The 15,246-nt window shown below is 68.0% G+C and overlaps 7 protein-coding genes across 7 annotated transcripts; 3 read left to right on the top strand and 4 right to left on the bottom strand.

Moving 5' to 3' along the window:
• Positions 1-191: 191 nt before the first annotated feature.
• Positions 192-1,193, bottom strand: MICPUN_67721 (predicted protein; the record flags this gene model as incomplete). The annotated part of the gene is made up of 1 exon (XM_002506358.1): positions 192-1,193. A coding segment is annotated over one exon (1,002 nt), but the record flags the coding sequence as incomplete, so codon positions are not given.
• Positions 1,194-2,004: 811 nt separating this feature from the next.
• On the top strand, positions 2,005-5,649 carry MICPUN_104395 (predicted protein; the record flags this gene model as incomplete). Its single annotated transcript, XM_002506538.1, has 1 exon — positions 2,005-5,649. The coding sequence occupies one exon, from the start codon at positions 2,005-2,007 to the stop codon at positions 5,647-5,649; it is 3,645 nt and encodes a 1,214-aa protein (XP_002506584.1).
• Positions 5,650-5,794: 145 nt separating this feature from the next.
• Positions 5,795-7,195, top strand: MICPUN_64537 (predicted protein; the record flags this gene model as incomplete). The annotated part of the gene is made up of 1 exon (XM_002506537.1): positions 5,795-7,195. The coding sequence occupies one exon, from the start codon at positions 5,795-5,797 to the stop codon at positions 7,193-7,195; it is 1,401 nt and encodes a 466-aa protein (XP_002506583.1).
• Positions 7,196-7,244: 49 nt separating this feature from the next.
• Positions 7,245-8,696, bottom strand: MICPUN_50798 (predicted protein; the record flags this gene model as incomplete). The annotated part of the gene is made up of 1 exon (XM_002506357.1): positions 7,245-8,696. The coding sequence occupies one exon, from the start codon at positions 8,694-8,696 to the stop codon at positions 7,245-7,247; it is 1,452 nt and encodes a 483-aa protein (XP_002506403.1).
• A 1,942-nt stretch (positions 8,697-10,638) lies between these two features.
• Positions 10,639-13,203, bottom strand: MICPUN_106567 (predicted protein; the record flags this gene model as incomplete). The annotated part of the gene is made up of 1 exon (XM_002506356.1): positions 10,639-13,203. The coding sequence occupies one exon, from the start codon at positions 13,201-13,203 to the stop codon at positions 10,639-10,641; it is 2,565 nt and encodes an 854-aa protein (XP_002506402.1).
• A 141-nt stretch (positions 13,204-13,344) lies between these two features.
• MICPUN_88542 (predicted protein) lies at positions 13,345-13,884 on the top strand (the record flags this gene model as incomplete). The annotated part of the gene is made up of 1 exon (XM_002506536.1): positions 13,345-13,884. One exon carries the CDS (start codon positions 13,345-13,347, stop codon positions 13,882-13,884), a length of 540 nt encoding a protein of 179 aa, XP_002506582.1.
• A 120-nt stretch (positions 13,885-14,004) lies between these two features.
• Positions 14,005-14,892, bottom strand: MICPUN_64532 (predicted protein; the record flags this gene model as incomplete). The annotated part of the gene is made up of 1 exon (XM_002506355.1): positions 14,005-14,892. One exon carries the CDS (start codon positions 14,890-14,892, stop codon positions 14,005-14,007), a length of 888 nt encoding a protein of 295 aa, XP_002506401.1.
• Between the last annotated feature and the right edge of the window lie 354 nt (positions 14,893-15,246).

The raw sequence follows: 15,246 nt of genomic DNA, 5'->3' as shown, positions 1-15,246 counted from the left end.
AGCATCCCGCCCTCCACGCCCCCGGGGAGGACGTCCAGAGTCGCGACGTCCCGTATCAGCCCGCCGGCGCCCGCCGCCGCCCGCCGGCTCACGCAAGCGGCTATGGACGCGCCGCCGCGAATCTGGTCCCCCTGCGCCGTCGTCAGGCAGCTCCCGTCTCTGTACACCGCCGCGAGTACCCCGACGTCGACGTCGACGCGGTCCACGAGCCGGTAGTAGTGCCGGACGAAGGCGTTCGCGTCGCCCTCCAAGATTTCCAGCGGCGACGTCACCGACCGGACCCACCCCCCGGCGTCGACGGCTTCGTTCTCGGCGATGTACGGGTGCGGACCGGTCCTTAACCTCGTCACGCTCGGCCGTTCCTTGGGTTTCTTCCGCATGCACCGTTTGACGAGACCGGCGAGGTGCTCGCCGAGCCGCGCGTCGCGCGGGATCGGGCACTCGTCGCGAGTGATCTGCACCATCAACCCGAGGGGACCGCCGTCTGTCACGTCGTAAGGGTATCGACCGATGGCGCACTCCAGCATCGTCAGACCCAAGGACCACACGTCCGCGGCGAAGTCGTAATCCTTGTTCTCCACCCGTTCCGGGGACATGTAGTGCAGCGTGCCCTTGAACGAGTCGAGCAGAGCTCTGGAGTCGCCGAGCTCGGCGGAGACGCCAAAATCCGTAATCACGGGTTCGCCGTTGAGACGCATCAGTATGTTGCCGGGTTTGATGTCCCGGTGGACCGTGCGCCTGTGCGCGTGGAGGTACTCCAAGCCGGCGCACACGCCGCCGCATATCTTACCCAGGACGTCCTGCGGCACGGCCCCACCCTTTTTGACCAAAGATTCCAACGAACCCCCCTCCACGTATTCCAACGCAATGTTGATCAAGTTCGTCTCTGGCGAGTAGAACGCGCCGATGAACCGCACCACGTTGGCTGGCGGCGGCGATTCGTATTCCCCGTTTGATCCTCCCCCGCCTCCCTGTTGCTCGCACAGGAGCTTCATCTCCGCGATGAGCGCCGCGCGCTTCTCCCTCTCGAACACCGTCATCGACTTGAGCGCGATGAACCGGTGCGTCGGCACGTGCACGGCTTTCTTCACCACGCCGCCAGCGCCCGCGCCGAGCGCGCCCAACACCACCACGTCTCGCGCGCTGCAGTTGTAGTGGAGCTCGCCCTCGCCGGAGGCGCGCGGGTGCTGGCTCGGGTCCCTCGCGTGGCTGGCTGCGCCGGACGTTCGCGCGTGGTTGGAGTCTCGGTGCGAGGATGCGCGGAAGCCCGTCTCGGTGAGCTTGAACTCGCGTCGCGACTCCGACAGGAGCTTGATGCCCTCGTCGTCCATGTTGTAGGACGCGGTGAGGTCGGTGTTGACGCTGGCCCTGGTCAGGTTCAGCGTGCCGTTCATGCTGAGGTTGGTGACCCCGAGGCCGCCCAGCGTCGGGGGCTTGAAGTTGGGCGGGGGAGGCATGGCGAACGGTCACGCTGGGGCGGATAGATGTTACCGCGAGATTGCGGGGGAAAAGGGCGCCCCCGATCTCCGCGGGTGATGATGTCGGGGGTTGGCGTGCCGAGGGTGCCGAGGGTGCCGCGCCGTGCGAGCGGTCGCGCGACGGGGATGCGCGGACGTCCCTTCCGTTACCGTGGACCCTTCCGAACCCGTCCTCCTCGGATAGCGCGCGGGGGCAACGAAGGGACGGGACGGCTCGTTCGCGCACAAATGCGTGCGTCAGCTCCCAAAGTCTCGCCGTTGGCTCGGAGCGCTCGTTGACCGTGCCGTCTTCCTCGGACTTCCTCCTCTCGGATCTCTCGACCATCGGAACGCGCGCCGCGGAAGGCGCTGTGGGCGGAGGGGCGCGCGAAGCGGGTTCGCGACGCTCGCCTGACTCGCGGAAGGGCATCCGGCGCGTCCGGATCGCCCGCGGAACCCCGCGCCGGGCGCGCCGCGCGCTCACGCGACCGGCCTAATCGGGAATCACCCGTGCGCGAGTCGCAGCGACTAGCACGAGCCCGCGGCGATGTCGGAGGAGGAGGAGCTCCCGATGGAGGGGGTTGCTCGGCTCGCCGTCACGTTCACGGCCGTCGTCGCGCCTCCCCCGCCGAAGGAGGACGCGAACGAACCCGCGAAGGTGCGCCGCCGTTCGTCGCGATCGTACCCGTCGCCCCACGGAGGCGCTCCCTCAATGTACGACTCGTCACGCGAACTCATCCCCCCGTCCCCCCGACCACCCGCGCAGGACGAACCCCCCGCCGAGACCGCCGAGACCGCCGTCGATGAACCAGCCCCGGAGGGAGAGGACGCCGAGGAAGGTGCCGAGGAAGGTGCCGAGGAAGGTGCCGAAGAGGGTGCCGAGGATCCGCCGACCGCGTCCATGACGGTCGCGTACGCCCTGCCCGACGGCACCGAGTTTGTCTCCACCCACGAGGATCACCCGCTCGTCGTCGCGAGACGAGCCGCGGGCGTCGTGTCGTGCGACTCGTGGACCGGACCGACGCACGAGCTCGTCGTGAACGAGGACATCGTGCGAACGATGGCGCGGCAGGGCGCCGCGCTCGTCGTGACGTTCACGCGTTCGAAGATGGACACCGGAGAGACGAGCGTGGACGAAGGCGGGACGAAATCGGATGGGGTCGTCGTCGCGACAAGTGTGACGATCGAGCTGGCGTCGCTGGTTCTCGGATCGGAGTCGTTCGCCGAGCGCGTGTACGACTTTGACGACCGGGAGGACGTCGAAGGAGGCGCGGGTTCGGCCGAGGGGACGTTTCCGCCCGCGTTCGCGGGGTACCGGCGCGTGCGCGTTGGCGTTCGGCTCGTGGGGGCTCCGAAAGCCGAGGCAGACACGGCCGTCGACGATGACGCGGCACAGCTGGCGACGTCTAAACCGCCGCCGTTCCTTCCCGCGGGGCTCGCGCGGGACCTCCGCCCGTTCGCCGTGACCCTCCACCGCGCGAGTAACCTGCCCGACGTCCCCGCGTCGCACGTCGAGTTGGACGAACTGTGCGAACCGGTCGCCGCGCACCTGGCGTGGCGCCACCCGACGACGAAGGAGAGTTTATGGCCCAAAACAGACGACGACGACGCCGCGAGGGTGGTATCGTGGCGCACCGCGTCGTCCACGACGCCGTGGCGAACCGTCCAACCGCTGGAGAGCTTCAGCGCGCCGTTCAGGACGAGGGACGCGCGGTTCGACTCGTCCTTGATGTTCATGGCGAAAGATTTGGTAACCAACCTGCACGACGCGTGCGCCGCGGCTCCGTTGGAACTGCGCATCCACGACCGCGTGCGCCGCGCCGTTCCGGAGAAGTTCCCCGGTCTGGATAAGCTGGAGGGGAACGAAGATGAGGGTGCCGCCGAGGGTGCCGAGGGTGCCGAGGGAGGCGGGAAAAACGCGAAAGGTTCGTTCGACGCCGACGGGTTCCCCGTCGCCGACGCGTACGCCAGAGCGTTTTTCGAGTTGAGAAGCGCGTGCGAGTGGCCGCGGACACAGACGAAGTTTCACCTCGAGGCTAACCTGGAACCCGTCAGTTCTCTGCCCGGGGGAGGTGTGGGGGCGTCGCTGGACTGGACGTGCCGCCCCGGACGGTACGTCGAGGCGCACGCGACGGTGACGATGACGTTCGAGACGTGCGAGCCGCTGAGAGACCCGAGGGAAAACAAGCCGGCGAGCGCAATCGACGTCGACGCGGATACCGAGGGTACCGAGGCGCCAGCCGCCGGGGGTGCCGAGGGGGAGGGTGCCGACCCGGGTGCCGAGGGTGCCGAGGTGCCGCCGACACCGCCCGACCCGCGCCCCTTCCACCGCTGCGTGTTTGCCATGCACTACTCGAACGTCTCGCTGTTTCGCGAGATTTTGGACGTCGTCCGGAGCCGCAACGCGAAGACGCTCGGGGTGGACGGGACACCCGCGCACGTCCTGTTCGAACTGGCGCACGCCAAGTTCGAACCTTCACAGATCGCGGACCCCGCCTTCGCCGTCATCACCGGTTTCCACGTCATCGACGGCGTCACGCGGCTCATCTTAATCGAGGGGACGTACGGCGAGGTGATGGACCCGGTGTACGAAATCGCGTCGCGCGAGGCTTCAAACCCCGGCGTCCGCGTCCTGTTTAACCGTCGTTTAGGGTACGACGCGCGCATGTACGGTACACTCGGCGGGGACATATGGCCGGTCAAGCTGTGCGAAACGGTCCCGGCGTTGGCCAAGTCGCCCAAAGTGTTGGCCGGCGACGGCGTTCGGGCAATCACGCGCGAGTGCGTCTTAAAATTGGCGCAACTTTTGGACGGTATCGCGGGCCCTTCGTGGATGCGGGAGGTGGAATCCTCCCGCGCGTTCCCGCGCGTCGATGCGCTGGTGTCGCTGGACAAGCGGTTCGGCGCGGAGCTGACGGTGACGGACCTGACGGGCGAGGCGCCGAGGCTTCGCGGCGTTCACCGAACGACTCGAACCGACGCCGACGACGAGCTCGAGGCGTACGCGGGGGGCTCTACGAAGGGAGGGCGGGTGTCTGACGTCGAACAAACTGTCGGACACGTTGTCGGACAAGATGATACGGCGGTGATGAGCCCCGGAACCGCGCGGGGCAAGGCGCGTCGGCGCGTGCACCCTCCGCTGGACATGACGACGCCGCTTGACGGTTCGTACCTCGCGGACCTGGCGGCGAGAAGAAGGGCCAGGACTCGCAGGGACCTCACCGCCGACTACCTGGCGCACACCGAACGCCTGCAGCGGACGCTGGGCGACGAGAAGCGCCGGGCGTGGCGGGAGTGGAACGTTCGTCGGATCACGACGGAGGAGGAGGCGGAGATTAAAGCCAAGGAGGCGGCGGCGGAGGCGGCGAGGGTGAAGGAGGAGGCTGACAAGGAGGCTGAGGAGGCTGCGCGATCGGGCACAAAATCGGGCAAGCCGTTACACCCGTCCCCGTTCAAGTGGCCGGTCGCGCCCACGTACGCGGGCGACCACGTGCACCCCAAACACCCCGGCGAGAGGCGCGCCGCGGAGCTCCGCGAGCCGTGGGAGGCTCCCACGATCGATTTCGACGTCACGATGCACTGCCCGGACAAGTGGAAAATTCCGTCGCCGACGAACAAGCCAAACGGCAAACACTTTGACAAGATCCCGGCTCCCGTCGATCGACTCTTCGAGACGAATCGCGCGTTTTTCAACAGCGTGCACCTGTACGGCGAGGACCTGATCAAGGAGAAGAAGGACGCGGTGTTACAAGCGCGGAAAGAGTGGCGCGCCAAGTGCGTCGTGGATAACCCGGGCACGATGGAATACCACGGCATGAAAGTCACGCTGCCGTCGAAGGATTACGCGGCGATACCCGCGGCGGATCGGTATCGGAGCATCCTTCACGACCCACCGGTGAAGTTGGGCCTGACCAGGTCAAGGGTCAAGGGCGCGGAGCACCCACCGCCGGTGAGCATGTTCACGCGCGAGGACCCGGAGGTTACCAACCCGCACAGCAAGCTCAACGCGTTGACCCTGAGGGAAATCGACAAGACCAGATTCACCGCGGGGCCGGGTGTGGACTTTAAGCGGCACAACCTGGTGGCGGCCGGGGGGGTTCACACGGGGACGCTGGACCTGGTGGGCGCGGAGGACGACGAGGGGAACAAGCCGCCGAGGTACAGGCGCGATCGCTCGGTGAGACGGGGGTAGCTTCTTTGATGAAGGCAACGTGGTGGAATGTGATACCTTCGTACCTTCCTGGTTAAAAACGCCTCCTCGAAACGCACGCGACATCATCGAGAACGCGGAAAAAAATCGGCCGGGGGGTACCAACACCAAACCTTCGCTGCGCCGCATGGAGACGGAGGGTCCATCGTCGTCGCCCGCGCCGGAGCCCGCGCGCGATGGCGATGCGCCCACGTCCGAGACGACGCGCGAGGACCTCGAGCGGAGGTTGAGGCTGAGCGAGTCCGTCGCGCTCGAGCTGGAGCGCGCGCTCGAGGGAAAGTGCCGATCGCTGGACGAGTCGACGCGGGCGGCGGAATCGCTGCGACGCGAGCTGCGAGCGGCGCGCGCGGCGAACGAAGCGGACGGATCCGTTCCCGCGGCGGCGATGGACGCGGCGCGCGCGGAGATCGAGCGGCTGCGCGCGGCGCTGGTGGACGGCGAACGCGAGCGAGCCGCGCTCAAGTCTCTCGCGTCCAAGGCGATGAAGGGTGCCGAAGGAGGACGAGACGGGGGCGACGAACGCGACGCGATGATGAACGGCGACGACCACGACGCGCGTCTCCGCGCGGCCGTCGCGGAGGAGCGACTCGCCATGGCGGAACGAGCGCTCGCGGAGTGGCGGGAGTACGCATCCGCGCTCGGGGAACGATGCGCCGTCGCCGAAGCCGCCGCCGCCGACGCGCTCCGCGACGCTCGGTCCGCCTCGATTCGCGCGAAAACGGAGACGCGCGCCGAGGCGCTCGCGTCCGCCGCGGGCGCGCGAGTGACGCGTCACGAAAACCCTCGCGATGATGGGGCCCGCGCGGAGGACGGGGGTGAACCCGTTCCTCCCCCGGTCCCGGCGCAAACCCGCCCGCCGCCGCCTCCGCCGCCTCCGCCGCCGCCGCCCCCGTACGCGTCTGAGCCGAGCAGGGTGGCGTTTCAGCGCGCGAGGATCGCAAACGGCGAACTCGCCGCGGCGCTCGCGGCGGCTCGAAGCGTCGCTCGCGCCGCGGAGGAGGCGTCGACGAGAGCGGCGTCGGCGCTCACGAGGGCATCGTCGCTGCACGCGCGCGTCGACGACGGGATGGGGGGCGCGCGGGGAGGGCCAAAAGCGCGGGTCGGGAAGGACGTCGCGGTTAACCTTTCTCCGTCGGTTCAACTTCCCTCGGTTGCGGAGTGGGCCGCGGCGGCGGCGGGACGGACGGCGTCCGGGGAGGCGTTCGAGGCGAGGGACGGGGATTGGGATCGCGGGGGTGCGATGCGAGTGGACTGGGCGAAAGCGGCGGCGGACGCCGGCGAAGAAGGGAAGGAGGAGGGCGACGAAGGGAAGGAGGAGGGCGACGAAGGGAAGGAGGAGGGCGACAAAGGGAAGGATGAGGGCGACGAAGGGAAGGAGGAGGGCGACGAAGGGAAGGCGACCGGGAAGGATGGCGGGGACGGGGTCGACTGGGTGGCGAAGGCGGCGGAGTCCCGGCGCGCGTGGGCCGAGCGTCGCGCGCGAGGAGACATCGACCCGACGCTCGAGAAGATCGCGAGCGAGTACTGACACTTCGTCAACGTCGACGCGCATCACGAGGATTTATTACACATTCAGACTAATAACGGGGCGACGCGGCGAGGAGGTCGCCGAGCAGGTCGGTCTCGGCATCCTCGGGTATGCTGCACAGCCTCTCGATCCCCGCGTCCTCCACCGGCGGTGCCTCCAGGGTTCGAACCCTCGACGTCATGACATCCCCCTCGTCAAACACGGACGCGTCGTCGTCAAACACCGACTCGGTACACGTCAAATCGCCGTCGTCGGCCATCAAATCGCGGTTGTATTCCGCGAACACGTCCGCCGCGAGCGACGCGAAGTAACGGTCGCCCACGTCGGTCGCCGCGTCGAACGCCGCGAGTGCGGTGGTGGGCGACGCGTGCGTTACGAGCGTTTTAAGGGCGGCGGCGACGGATTCGACGTCGCCGAGCTGCGTCGCCGCCGCGAGAGAAGCGGCGGCGACGACGAGTCGTCTTCGACTTTGTCCGTCTTCGTCCGCGGCGGTTCGCGTCCCTTTCCCCGCGCCGTTTCGCGTCCCATCGGATGTGACGGTCGGGGCGTCGTCGGGACGTGCGCGACGCCCCGGGGCGCTGCGCGCGTCGTCGGCGTCGTCGTCGTCGTCGTCCGCGAGAGACCCGAGCGACCGACGACCGTTTTTATCGACCGTTTTTATTTTTCCCCGTCTCGCGACGCGGGCGCTCACGCGCGTCGCGTCCGTCGCCCCCGACGCGCCGTCTGTCTCGCTGACCTCCCCGGCGTGCGTGGCCTCGTCCCCGCGCCCGCGCTTCTTTCCGCGTCCGACGTGGCGGACGATCTTCTCATCGCCCGTCTCTTTGAGAGAGGGTTCTTTCGAGGAGGGTTCTTTCGAGGGGGGTGGGTCCTCCGGGAGTAGGTACTCCGCCGGGTCGCGCGGTCCCGTCGTCACGTCGTCCCAACCCGCCGCCGCGAGCCAGCCCGGGAAGGTCGTATCCGGGTGCTTCACGCACGCCTCGAGGGCACGCACGAAGGCGTCGCGGCTCAGACCGCGGCGGTGGAAGAAGACGTCGCTGAGGACGTACGGTTCGGTGTTTTTCCCGCGGGCGCCCGTCGCGGAGGCGGAGCGTGCGCCGGCGTGTTGCGTGAGGGTGGTTTTCTTGACGAGGAGCTCGCGCTTTACGTCGACGACGTCGGGAAAGGCGGTCGCGCCGTAGACGTTGCGGAGGAAGAAGGTCCAGAACGCGTCGGCGATGTCGTCGCCGGTCCATCGCGCGGGTTGGAGGCGCTCGAACAGCCGGTTGATGTCCACGTTCGTGCCGAGCACTCTGCGAATCTGGAGGCGGAACCTGTGCTGCTCGCCCGTCTTCCACCCCTCCGCGCGCCACACGCCGGTCACCGGATGGTGGCTCACCTTCCGAATGACGTGCGCGGCGTGTTTGTGGATGGGAAAGTCGGTGAGCTCGCGGACGAGCCGGATGAGACCCATGGCCACCTCGCGCCGCCCCTGGGACGGGGTGCTCGGGGAGTCGGTCGGCATGGTTCGTTCGGGGGCCGCGGGACGACGATGGCTGGGAAGTTTCCTTCGTTACGTTTCGCTCGTTCGGCGCGGGCGCGAGGTGGTGATACGCGGCGTGAGAGTGTACGTGTGCGAGGTGTTGAGACGCGGGCACGGATGCTCTTCGTATTAAATTTGCGCGGATGCGAGGCGACGCGATCCCTTCTCCCTGGACCGCGCTCGAAACAATGGCGGACCGAGGCGAGCCCCCGCGGTTTTTATGCGCAGTCCGGTTAATTCGCCAGCGTGGCGTATTTAACAATTGTCGACTGCAGCGCGCCGCGCGCTGCTAGTGCTGAGCGGCGTTAAAAACGGCGACGAGGTTCCGAGGGTCGCAGCTGGAGCGCGCGACGCGGGTGGAGGGCGCGATGAACGAGGTCGTCGGCGCCGTGACGGTCACCCGCCTAGGCTCCCCAGCCCCCGACGCGGCGACCGCCGCCGACGACGACTGGTTCGAGCGCGTCTCCGCCGCGGCGGCGGTGGGCACCTCCCGTTCGTCCATCGTCGACGGCGACGACGACGGCGGCGGACCGCTCCCCGCACGGCTGGCGGTGCTGGTGCCGTTTCGAGAGGACGACGACGGCACGCGGGGTCCGCAGCTCACGCGCCTCCTGCGCCGCCTCCGCGACGTCTTCCGCGGCGTCGCGCCCGTCGCCGTGTGCGTCGCCGAGCAATCGAGCGACGGCCGCAGGTTCAATCGCGGGCACGCGCTCAACGCGGCGTTCCTCCACCTCCGCCGGAATCGCCCGGGGTGGTGGGACGCGCGCACGCTGTGGTGCTTCCACGACTGCGACATGCTCCCGGATCCGTCCCTCGCGGCGCACTACCTCCGCCGGGACGACGACGACGACGACAACGACGACGACGAGAGTCCCCGCGAGCAGCGAAACACTCGCCATCCCACTCGAGGCGGCTTCGTCAGGGTGCTCGAGGCTGGCGGGTGCAGGTACGACGCCGACGGCTGCTTCGGGGGCGTCACCGTGTACGATGAGCGCGGGTTTATCGCCACGAACGGGTATCCCAACGGGTTCTGGGGCTGGGGCGGCGAGGACAACGCGCAGTTCCTCCGATGCGTCGCCGCGCGACTGCGGCTCGAGCGAGTCCGAGGGTGCGACTTTGAGGATCTGGAACGCGGAATGGAGACGGTGGCGGCGAAGCTGGCGGCGCTCGACGAGAGACGCGCGCGGTGCCCGGCGAAAGATAAGCGCAGGTTGCTGCGGCGCAACGCGGCGGGGGACGGATGGCGACGCGACGGTTTGGTGGACTCCCGGTACGAGATCGTCGAGGAACGCGCCCTCCGCGTCGATGGCGACGATGCAAACGACGCGTGTTGCGCGACTGATACGATCGACGATTCAACCGGGGACGATTTTCGGGGCGTCCGCGTGGTGGTCAAGCTGCTGTCGGGGATCGAGGATGAGCTCGTGTGCGTCCAGTGCGGGGTTTCCAAGGGCCCGAACGGGTTCGCCGTGCATCAGTACAGGAGCGCCGCGTTCTGGGCCAAAAAGACTGGAGCGCCTGCGTCCAACACGGGGCACGGGTCATCACTGGAAACCCTAAACCCTACCCTAAACCACGCGTGCCACTGGGACGACGAGCGGGGCGTGCGCGCTACTAGTGCGGAGTTTCCAAAGGCCCGAACGTCGTTCAGTAACAACAAGAGGGGCGCGAGGTGCCTCGAGTGCGTCGCGTCCGATCCGAGGGTGAAAAAGGACCGAGCCGCGGAACTCGCCAACGCTACGGATGCGACGCGGACGACGTGCGCGATTTGCGACGTTAAGTTCGCCGCGAGAAACGCGCTGTTCAAACATCTGCGCGAGAGCGGGCACGGGGAGGCGGCGGAGGCTGCGGAGAGAGCCGCGAGCGAAGAGGGAGGCGGCGGAGGTGTCTTCGCGATTTGATTAATAAACTTTTTAATCGCGGATCAGTCTACGTCGTCGAGGAGCCCGTTCCACTCTTCCACCGAATCGTCCGCCCACGGATCCGCCGCCATTGGAGTCTCCCGCCGCTTATTCGGGTTCCCGAACGCCCCCGGGACGCTCGGCCCGACGCGCCCGCCGCTGATTTCTTTCGCCTTGGCCCTCAACGCCTCCCGCGTGGCGTCGAGTTTGTCCGACATTTTCCCGTCTCCCCGGGTACTTTCGTCGTCGTCCGGGTCGGGATCCGGGCCCACCTCGCACGCGTGCGTCGCCCTGAACCTGCCGCGTATACCCCCACCGAGCTTACCGACCGCTGATTCGTATCTGGAACGTTTCCAGAAGTGAACCACGAGGTCCATGCCCTCGCTCCACCGACCCGATCCGCCCAGCGCGCCCTCCGACGCGCCGGTGGCTCGCGCCACCAGCTCGCACGCGCACTCGCCGCGCTCCGTAAACTCCCTGACCGCGGCGAGTGCCACGTGGACGTCGTTAAAGTCGGTGAATCGCACCTCCAGCCGCGACCATCGCCCTCGGGAGTGGTGCTCGGTGTACCCGGGGAACCACACGGAGTCGGGCGCGGGACCGAGGGACCGAGAGTTTCCCCTCGCCGCGTCCGCGTGAACGCCGACCAATCCGCCGACGACAGATCCGCCACCGTCCGTTCCCCCCTCGGCGACCGCCCGGAGCGCGTCGGACAGCCGCACGCTCGGAAACTGCGTGTTTTCGCTCCTAAAGTAATCCACCCGGCGCCTCGGCTCGTCGCCGTAGGAACAGGACGTCGCTCCGTACGTCGCCGCGAGCGCGTGCGCCACGGCTCGTAACCGCCGCGGCATCGGATCCAAACGGACCCTCCGAGGTGTACAGCTGTGTTGTCCGTCCGCACCCGCGAGCACCAGCCTTTCCAGCGCGCTCTCCATGGCGTCGACGGCGTCGGGGTTTGAACGCGCGGTCGCGAGCACGTCGGGCGCGAAGAAGGACGCGGAGGACGCCGCGAACGAGGACGGACGTGAGTCGGGGTCGGCGACTCCGAACGCGTCTGCGAGTTTTTTGCGTCGCTCTTCCCGAGCGGCTCGGTCCTCCTCCGACGCCAATTTCGCCATAGAGCCATCGTCGTCGTCGGTCGCGTCGGTCGTGTTCGTGCTGGGTGCGACGTCGGTGTGTGTGGACGATCGATTTGGGAGCGATTGGACCCTCGGGGCGACGGGGGGACGCGACGGCGGCGGCGGGAGCGATCGAGCCCGAGCCGCGGTAGCCGCCCAACCGCCGCTATTACCGCTGAGGGACGGGAACGACGCCTCCGCCTCGGGAACACCTGCGACGACCGCCGCACCGCCGACGCCCCCGAGCGCGGGGAAATCGTCGCGGGTTCGAACCCCGTCGCGGTCGTCACCCTCGTCGTATAAAAGGTGCGATCCGTCCTCCCACACCCACCGCTCCGTCTCGGGCATTTGTCGGCGGCCCAAACGGCGGCCCCGCATCCCCTCGTCGTCGTCCACCATCGCGAACGCGCCGTCCGCGGTGAACGCGTCCCCGCGCCTTCGTCTGTGCCCCTCGGCGTCGAGATCCACGCCGACGTCCCTGTCCCGTCCCCGCCGGCCATTTCCGCTCCTTCGCTCCCTGGCGCGAATGGACATGAATAACGACGCCGCGAGCTCCGAAGCTTCCCGCTCCCTTCGCGCCGTCGCAGCCTCGACGCTCTCGTTCGCCCGCGCCGCTCGTTGTTCCTCCGCCACCCTGCGCTCGTGCGCGGCGGCGACGAACGCGTCGTGAACCGCGAATTTGGGAAGGCGGCAACGTCGAAGGTGGTTGTCCAGGCGTCGGCAATCGGTCGCGTCCATCGGCGCCCTCGTCAGCGGGTTCTCGAACGTCTTGCTGCCCGTCACCCACTCGGCGAGGCACGTCGGGTCGAAGAGGTGCGACACCGCTGGTGACGCGGGGTTGGGTTTGGCGCGCAGCTCGAACGGCGGGTGGTTGAGATCCGCGAGGGGCTCGAGCGTGATCGGATCGCACGTCGAGATGTCTTGCCACCATCCGTCGGGCTTACCGCCCGTGCCCTTGCCCTTGCCCTTGCCCTTGCCCTTGCCCTCGCCCTCGCCCTCGCCCTCGTCCTCGTCCTTGCCGCCGGTGGATCCAGCCTCCTCTCCGGCCGCGGCGCCGTCGTCGCGGGCGCGCGGATCGTCGGCTGGCGTCGGCGCGTCCCCTTCGGCGCCGCCCTCGCGCTTCGGCCGTTGCCGCTGCCGATGCCGCGACGCCCGATGCTTCGTCGCCGGCGCGAGAGGTGCGGCGGCGGGTGCGCCCGGCGGTGCGATCCCGCGGTTCGGGACGGTGACGGACCGCGGGATGAACGGCGTGCTCGTCGCTCGAAGCGCGCCGAAAGGAGCGCCGGGAGGAGCGGCGGCGGCGGCGTTGGGCACCGCGTCGACGCTCGCCCGAGACGCCTCGCCGCCGTCGCCCCCATCCCTGGCTCGACCGCGTCCGCCCCGGCCGCGACCGCGGCGGCCCCCGCGCGAACGCCGGTCGCCCGTATCGCCATCGCCGCCATCGCCGCCGTCCTGCGACGTCCTTCCCATCGTCCCCCGGGCGCCGCGAGTGCGTTCCGGGGAGTGCGGCACAGGTGGTGCTGATGAAAATATTCCACGGCATCAGCGACGGGATGAAAACTTCTTGTTCTGAGGTGCTGTTTCCACTCCGAGGGGCGCGGCGCTGACGACATGGCGGCCCCGGAGGCTCCGGACCCCGGGAGGCCCCTGCCCAATCCCGGCACCACCTTCTTCCACGTCTTCTTCAAGGTGACGTCCTTGCTCTACTTCTTCACGTGCACGTGGTGGTCCACGCACTACGCCATACAGTTCGTCGGGACGATCGTGCTGTGCGCGTTCGACTTTTGGTGGACCAAGAACGTCAGCGGACGGTTCATGGTCGGGATGCGGTACTGGCAAATGATCGACGAGAACAACAAGGAGGAGTGGAGGTTCGAACACAGGGACGCGGAGGGGATGGCGCGGGTGCACCCCGCCGAGAGCAAGATCTTCTGGTACGCGCTCTACGGCACTCCGCCCGCGTGGTTCCTCCTGCTCTTCATGGAGCTCGCGAGGTTCAACCTGGATTACGCGATGATGTGTGGAATCTCGCTGTCGATGTGCTCGTTCAACGCGTACGGGTACACCAAGTGCAGCAAAGACGCGCAGGCGGCCATCAGCACCTTCGCCACCAGGACGTTACTCAGCAGCGTCGTCCACGCCCTGGTGTGAACCGACGAAGACGTCGTTCAAATTTCACAACCCGAGACGTAGCAGCTCGCTTAGGCATAGAGGTATTAATACGACTTAGCTTTATTAACGCGACGGGAGGCTCGTCCTACGCGACGTCAGTCACAGCTTGGCGAGGGGCGCGAACCCGTGCTTGGCGCTCACCGTGCACGAGATCTGCCCGTGCGGCTCCGACGTGGCGACGTACACATCGTCCGCGAACGGCGCGGCGCCGGGCGGGTTGGCGGGAACAAAGTGCAAGTTGGGCGCGGTGAGCGTGATCTGCTCCAAACCGTCCACCCTCTCCACCGCGGCGGAGCCCATCTGGTACAGCGTGTACTGCACGCTCGGCGAGTACACCCCGCCGCGCGGGGGGCCGAAAAAGTTCTCGGCGAGGGCGTCGTACACAGCTGTGTAAGCGTTGTCGTAGCACCCCGGCGGCTTGGACCAGGTCCAGTCGACGTCCACCGCGGTGGCGAAGATGCGCTCGCGCGTGTCCTTCAACGCGGTGTGCTTGTCCACCAGGAATCCCTCGTACCCACTCTGCGTGGTCTTCAGCACCCTGAGGTGTCTCATGCCGCTCCGCACCGCCGGCGGCTTCGTCCGCGAGACCACCGCGGCGCACACTCGAAGGCACGGCGCGGTGAACGTGTAGCCGTGATCGTGATCGGCTCCGTGGACCCTGGTGCGCCGCCACGGCGCCTGCTCCACGCGCACCTCCACCGCGGATATCAGCGGGTACGAGTCAACGAACTGCTTGCCCAGCGCCAGCGCGTACTCCTCCGGCGAGCACCGCTTCTGCATCGCCTTCGCCACCACGTAGCACTGGTTCTTGGTGGTGTCGGTGGTGGTCATGCCCTCGTTGGACGGGGTCTTGTACGCGTGCGCCATGGCGGACTCGATGACGACCTCGACGTTCCACTCGACGAAGTGGTGCATGGAACCCTCGCGCCACGTGCGGGCGACGCGCACGCGCTTCTTGCCGTGCACGTGGTGCACCAGGTTCGGCATGACGACCAGATCCGACACGCGGCCGCTACCTTTTTATCCGCGAGAAACGCTCTGATCGACGTCGGCGCGGGAGGGTGCGCGACGCGCCGCGGGAGGGGGCACGCGGGGGAACCTCGCGGGGGTCGTCGCGCTCGCACGGCGGCGCGTATCGAGGAGGGGATCCGCGGGGGAGCACCTGGCGACGGTTTCGACACGCGACGCGGTAGTGAGCCCGTCGGGTGGGGGCGCCTGACCTTTGGGCTCGCGCAAGGGACTCGCAGACACGTGCGCGATCCGACGAGGAATCGGCGTGACCGAAGAGGCTCAGATTTCCGTGACTGTTTGCGCGTGGATTTGCAACATCAGTTGTGTTCC

The sequence above is a fragment of the Micromonas commoda genome, chromosome 15 (assembly GCF_000090985.2).
Source record: "Micromonas commoda chromosome 15, complete sequence".
Lineage (NCBI taxonomy): Eukaryota > Viridiplantae > Chlorophyta > Mamiellophyceae > Mamiellales > Mamiellaceae > Micromonas > Micromonas commoda.
Note: the sequence above shows the minus strand (reverse complement) of the source record. Positions and strands in the feature narration are given on the sequence as shown.